At 57.2% G+C, this 6582-nt stretch overlaps 1 protein-coding gene across 1 annotated transcript; it reads right to left on the bottom strand.

Annotated features, from left to right (window-relative positions):
• Window positions 1-4317: 4317 nt before the first annotated feature.
• Window positions 4318-5741, bottom strand: POU3F2 (POU class 3 homeobox 2). Its single transcript, XM_074923092.1, has one exon. It carries the CDS (start codon window positions 5734-5736, stop codon window positions 4405-4407), a length of 1332 nt encoding a protein of 443 aa, XP_074779193.1. The 5' UTR covers window positions 5737-5741; the 3' UTR covers window positions 4318-4404.
• Between the last annotated feature and the right edge of the window lie 841 nt (window positions 5742-6582).

The following is a 6582-nucleotide window of genomic DNA, read 5'->3' as shown; positions in this document are numbered from 1 at the left end:
CACCGGCTCCCGGCGGCCATCCCCGCGGCGCCGGGCCTGCCCCGCCGCCGAGCAAGGCACCAGCCACCCGAGTCACCTCCTGTCCACCCGACAACGGGAGCGCTCGCCGATAGCAGGGCCCTGTCGCCAAAGGCGCGATATCCCCCCGGCGCCCACCCGAGTGTCCTGCAGAGGGCAGAGGCTGCCCGCTTTCCGCAGCCGGCTCCGCGGGCTATTGACCAAGGACTTTTAAATCCATACCCGGCTTCAACATTTTACCCGTCAGCACGTCTGCGGTCACAAAACACTTCTTCTTTCTGTCACTTCTCTTCGAAACTATTGATAAGATCATTTAGCTGAATCTGTTCGGGATGAGTGTAATATTGACTAGGCGTTAGAAAAGATGATTAAATCTAATAAGCCTAGAAACTATGGTGAAGGAGGAGGTGGGGGGTGGGGGGGTGGGGGGAGAGAGCAGGACATTGCACTTAGGAAACGGAGCCAGCCGGAAAGGACTCGAGCACACCGCCACATCTGCGAGCACCGCTCAGGCTGATGTCGCTCGCCAGCGCGCCAGCCCCGCTGATCCCCAGCCGGGACCCTCTGGGTAAAACCGACCGGGTCCTTCCACACACGGAGCCGCAGACGCCCAACGCGAAAGCCCCGGCCCTGCCGGTTGGGAGCCTCCGCCACGGGCCCGGGGCCCGGCCCGGCCCGGGGAGCCCCCGCCTGCCCCAGGGGTGCGCACCCCGCGGAGCAGCCGGATCCTTCCTCCCTGTTTTTAACAGTACTCCCCATAATTAAGCCCGGCCTTTTTGTTTTCCTTTTTTTTTTTTTTTTTTTTTTTTTTTTTAAGGAGTCAGACCTTAAATTATCAAAAGGGAACGAGGAGCGGGAGAGTCTCCTCTCCCCCATGCCTTCCACCAGAACATGCAACTAACTTGAGGAGCAGATCTCCCCACCAGTATCAAAAGCAGGACCCCCCTACCCGCACAGAAATCAATGCTTCAAAACACACGGCTGCGGTTCATCTGCGGAGAGACACAATGAACACAGCTCCTGAGGCTCCCCTTCAAGACCCTGGAAGTTATGAGCGTGGAACCTCTCGGTATAGGCATCAAATTTATTCCAAAATTTCAATGAAATATAAAGGAATGGCGGTGCTTTTACACAGAACTCAACTCAGTATAAGTACTGGGGTGTTCTCCCTCCAAATCTCAAGAACTATGCAAATCTGTGCTATCTTTAAAAATAAAATAAAGATATTTCAATAATTAGAACAAACTATGAAGGTATTGTGCATTTCTGTTTTATGTAGATAATAAAATATTACTTTAACATAAATATATAAGGATCTCTGCGTTTTTATTTTTCCCCACAAGCACATCCAAATGTACCAAAACAAAGTATTTTTAAAGAGACTGAACCAAAAAAAAAAAAAAAATTACATCCCATATAGATTTTGTTCACCTACTCATTTAAAGCTACAGAAAAACAGTTTCCAGAACCTGTTTGCTTTAAAAGAAATAAATATACATTGAGGCAGGCCACTTAAAAATGATATGAAAATATTTCCCTGGGTAGCATTTAAAAAAAAAAAAAAAAAAAAAGAAAAATAGACAAAGAAAACATTGAAACTATTTCTGCATTTCAAAGGACAAATATTAAACATATATACATAGTGGTAAGGTTTGCGTGGTAACTTTTTTTTTTTTTTTTTTAGTAAACCTGTTTGGAGTTTGAGGCTTTTCTCAAACATCCTCTCGACTCCGTTTTCTGACCTTACGCACGTATTAATAAGTGTCTGAAAGTTCATTTCCTCCCTTTACCACTGGATCTGCCCTGATCTGATTCACTTCGCTAGGCGCTAGTCCTCAACACTTTAAATAACAAGCAGCTCAATACATCAAAAAAAAAAAAAAAAAAAAAAAAAGAAAAGAGAAAAGCTTGGTGCCCGTATCTTTGTAACAATTGTTGGAAAACTAGGAAAAAGGCTAATGCATGTGCCTCTTAGAAATCATCATCTGTCTTACCAAGAAGAAAGAGAAAGAAAGAAAGGGAGAGAGAAAGAAAGAAGGAAAGAAAACCCAATGTCACAGGCGCTTTAAAAGACAATGAGAAACATACTCTAAAGCCTTAGCTACTGAATGCAATATTTATAGGAGAGTTCTGCGAGAGAATGCTTCACTGTTTTTTCTCCATAATTGTCCAACACTCAACTAAGTAAACTTTTAGATTATAAAAATGCTTTGTCTATAGCACCCGTTTGTGCTGACTAGATGATCCCTTTATGAATTTATAACTATCATAGTTTAAAGTTCCTCTAATGTATATGCATAGCTGTGTGTGTGCATAAGTACACAAACACACGCACGCAGACACACGCACATACATGCGCTGCTCCGAGGTCCCGCTCCTCTGCTTCCCTTTAGAGCTTTTTGTTTTGCTTTTTTTTTTTCCTTTTTTTTTGTCCCCGTGGGTTTTTCTCTTTTTTTTTTTTTTTTTTTTAAAGTTAACCGTTTCCCATCAAGATAATGTCACGAAATGCACTTTAAAACTATTAACAAAAGGGGGAAAAAGACGGATTGAAAAATGGCATTTTTTTTTCCCACTTCATTTCATTCCCCAGTGAAAGACAGAAGGCTGCCCAAGTTAAAACTGGTCCTTTCCTTCAGTAAATTATACCGCAGTCTGACCAAAGGGGTGGAGGGCGAGGGGGGGTTAGATACAAATAAAAAAATAATAAATACGAAAAGTAAAAGCGAAAAACAAACGCACACGGTCTCTACGGAGAGGAGGGGGCAGCGTGGGCTTACACGCAGGTGTAGGCGCCCGGGCACTCCCCCCCCCCCCTCGGGCCCAGCAGCTCCTCGGGCTCTCCCTAGCTCTGCCTTGACGCGAAACTGCTCAATGAAATAAAGTTTTGGGGGCTGACATCGGCACGGGCTGCCCGGGCAGTGGGACCGGGGATGCCAAAGGCACGCACGGGGAGCCTCGGGAGGGGGGAGGGGAAGGGAAGGGGGCTGGGGGGGGTGTGGGGGGGTGGGTGAAGCTAAATAATCCCCTTTCCCTCTCAAGGAAGTGCCACTTTCTCCGGGAAAACTGTTGTTTCGTCTCCGCCTTTCCCACACCGGGCCTTGCTCGCCCGCACTGACACAATCTGGAAGGGCTGCACATATTTTTTTCCTCCCCCTCTGGCTGCGCCTCGGCCCCCGGACACACTGCCTGAAAATGAAGTTTACTTTGTCGATTTGCATTATTCTCCCTTCTCCAAACTCGACTCTTGCCGTTGAAGGCATATATTAAGCAATTACGAGAGTCACGTCTCTGGAGAATGGAAACTGGTGGTGCACATATATGTGTATATATAGAGATTATATATATGTGTATATATGTACGTCTATGCACGCATGCATATGTATACATACATACAGATATACGCATCCTTTTTGCTACGGTAAAAGGAGAAAATAAGCGTTACACATATTTAAGAAGACTCGTTTATAACAAAAGTTCACATATACACATAAAGCAAAGGCTAAAACACAGTAACATATTGTAGACCGGTCACTGGTTGACTAACGCTCACCGTGGAAAATGCAAGTCATTTGCAAAATTAAGGTCGGAAAGGAAGGGGGGAAAAAAAAAAAAAAGAATTTGTTTATGTAAACTTCGATTTTCTTGCAGTGCAAATTGGTACGGTTAAATACTGTCTACATCAAAAGGGATAGCTTTTCCTTTCTCTTCTTTTTTTTTTTTTTCTTTTTTTTTTTCATATATTCCTACAGGGGATCCACAGAAAATAAACACAGCAGCATGTGCCAACACCGAGCGACATTCCACAATGCAATCTGCCTTTGTGTGGCGGGAGGGGGCTGCGGAGGGGACCCGAAGTGGCTGCGGCCCCCCCACCTCCCCCCACCTCCCCTCCCGCCCCCTCCCCGGCCGGGCAGCGCCGTATTTTTTCGCCAGCGAGGAAGGGAGTTTTGTGCGAACCGCTTCGCCCTGCGCCTGCCCTGCCGGTGCCTGCCTGCCTGCCTGCCTGCGCGCCGTACTCACTCCACTCCGGTGCAGGGGCACTCGCCTGTAAAGGTCAAAATACAGCATCGCACCTGCTACCGTCTAAGGGACAGTCCGGTGCAGGTGCTTTGTCTGTCTGTCTGCTGTGATTCGCGCTCGCCCTCTCGCTCGCTCGCTTTTTGTTTTGTTTTCTTTTTTTTTTTTTTGCGCGTTTTTTTGTTTTTTGTTTTTTTGTCTTTTTTTAAAGATAGGAGAAAAATAAAAAAAAAGAAAAACAAAAAAGAAAAAAAGGAGGACAATCAAAAGTTGGGGGAAGGAGAGGAGGAGGAGGAGGAGGAGGAGAAGGAGGAGGAGGAGGAGGAGGAGGAGGAGGAGGAGGAGGGGCCGGGCGCCCCCGCCGCGAGTTCACTGCACGGGGGTCTGCACCCCGTGGTGCGGCGGCGTGTCCCTGCTGGCCCCGTACACGTCCTCGGCGCCCGGCAGCGTCCCTCCCGGGGGAGTCATGCGCTTCTCTTTCTGTCTCCTGTTACAAAACCACACTCTCACCACCTCCTTCTCCAGCTGTAGGCTGTCCGCGAGCGAGGTGATCTCCTGGGCGGAGGGCTTGGGGCACTTGAGGAAGTGGCTCTCCAGCGCGCCCTTGACGCTCACCTCGATGGAGGTGCGCTTTTTCCGCTTGCGGCCCTGCGCCGCGATCTTGTCTATGCTGGTGGGGCTGCCCGAGGAGGAGTCCGCCTCCTCCAACCACTTGTTCAACAAAGGCTTCAGCTTGCACATGTTCTTGAAGCTGAGCTGCAGGGCCTCGAAGCGGCAGATGGTGGTCTGCGAGAAGACGTTGCCGTAGAGGGTGCCCAGCGCCAGCCCCACGTCCGCTTGGGTAAATCCCAGTTTGATGCGCCGCTGCTTGAACTGCTTGGCGAACTGCTCCAGGTCGTCCGAGGTCGGCGTGTCCTCGTCCGAGTGCGGGTCGTGGTGCGGCGGCGGCCCGGGGGGCGCGGCGGCGGCGGCGGCGGGGGGCGCCGGCCCGGCCGCCCCGGGGTGGGGGCCGTGGGGCGGCGGCGGGTGCTCGGGGCCGTGGTGCGGCGGCCCGGGCGGCCCCGGCGGCGGCTCCTCGTGGGCGTCGCGCAGGCCGTGGTGGTGCAGCGCCGGCTGCGCGGCGCCCAGCATCCCGTTGACGGTGAAGCCGGGCGGCTGGGAGTAGAGCAGCCCCGCCTGCGCGCCGTTGGCCGCGGCCATGCCGGGCGGCAGGTGCGCCGCGCCGCCCGCCCGCCACGCCGCCGCCGCCGCCGCCGCCGCCGCCGCCGCCGCGTGGTGCCCGCCGCCGCCGCCGTGGTGCACCAGGTGCGGCGCCCGCCCCGGCGGCGGGTGCTGCGGCGGCGGCGGCGGCGGCGGCGGCGGCAGCTCGTCGCCGCGCCCGCCCGCCTGCACCACCGCCGGCTTGATGTCGGGCTGGCCCAGCGCGCCCGCCGACCAGGGCGCCTCGCCGCCGCCGCCGCCGCCCCCGCCGCCGCCGCCGCCGCCGCCGCCGCCGCCGGGGCCGCCGTGGGACAGCGCCGCGATCCACTGGTGAGCGTGGCTCAGCGGGTGCCCGTTGCTCTGCAGCGCGTAGTCCGCCTGCACCAGGGCGCCGGCGTCGCGGTAGCCGCCGCCGGGCTGCATGCCGCCGGGCGGCTCGGCGTGCACCATGGGGGAGCCGGAGGCGAGCAGGCTGTAGTGGTTGGAGGCTGCGGTCGCCATGACTCGCCGAGCCGCACTGATCGCGCCGGTTAAAGGCGCCGCGCATTTGACAGCTACTTTTTCGCCTCGGGCGCCGCGCGGCGCCCGCGCCCCCCCGGCCCGCGCGGCGGGGCCCACTGCGAAGGCACGCGCGGCCGCCCCGCCCCGCCGCCGCACACCATTGGCTCACCGCGCCCTGACGGACGCGGGCGCCCCTGGCGACCGCCGCCGCCGCCGCCCACCATTGGCGCGCCCCGCCGGCGGCGCCCCGCCCCCCGCCCCGCCCCCGACCGCCCTCTGGAACCCAACTCCGAGGGGGAACGGGGCGCGGGGGAGCGGCGGCCGCGGGGCGGGGGGCGGCGGCGGCGGCAGCAGGGGAGGGGAGGGGAGGGAAGGAGCGGAGCGGGGCGGGGCGGGGGGGCTCCGCCGCCGACCCCGCCCCGCCCGGCCCCGCCCCGCCCCGCCGGCGGGAGGCCGCCGCCGCTTTGCCCGCCGGCTCCTGTTGCTCGCGGCCCGCCGCGGGTCTCTGCGCGGAGCCCGGCCGTGCTGCCCCGGGGCGGCCGCCGCGGGGCGGGGGAGGCCCGTCCGCTCGCCCGCCCGCCCCCAACTTTCTCAGCCGGGCTGAGCGCCGGCAGCGCCGCCCCGCAGCCAGCCCCGCAGCCAGCCCCGCCGGAGGGGCCGGGGAGCGCCGCGCCCCCGGGGGCGGGGAGCGGGCCGCCCCCTCCTTGCCCGCCGGCCCCCGGGGCTCCCCGGAGCACGCCGCTCCGCCGGGAGTGTCGGGGCTCCGCACCTCGGCACTGCGGCGGGGGGGGTAGTGCTCGCCTCGTCCCGTCCCGAGGGTTCGGGGTGCCTGAGGGTCCGCCCCGG

Source organism: Athene noctua, chromosome 1, assembly GCF_965140245.1.
Source record: "Athene noctua chromosome 1, bAthNoc1.hap1.1, whole genome shotgun sequence".
NCBI classification, from domain to species: domain Eukaryota; kingdom Metazoa; phylum Chordata; class Aves; order Strigiformes; family Strigidae; genus Athene; species Athene noctua.
The sequence above is the reverse complement of the archived record's forward strand: the minus strand, read 5'-3'. Positions and strand labels throughout refer to the sequence as shown.

Bases quoted from the DNA above. Each gene is read 5' to 3' on its own strand.
- POU3F2 (XM_074923092.1), bottom strand. From the start codon at position 5,736: ATGGCGACCGCAGCCTCCAACCACTACAGCCTGCTCGCCTCCGGCTCC.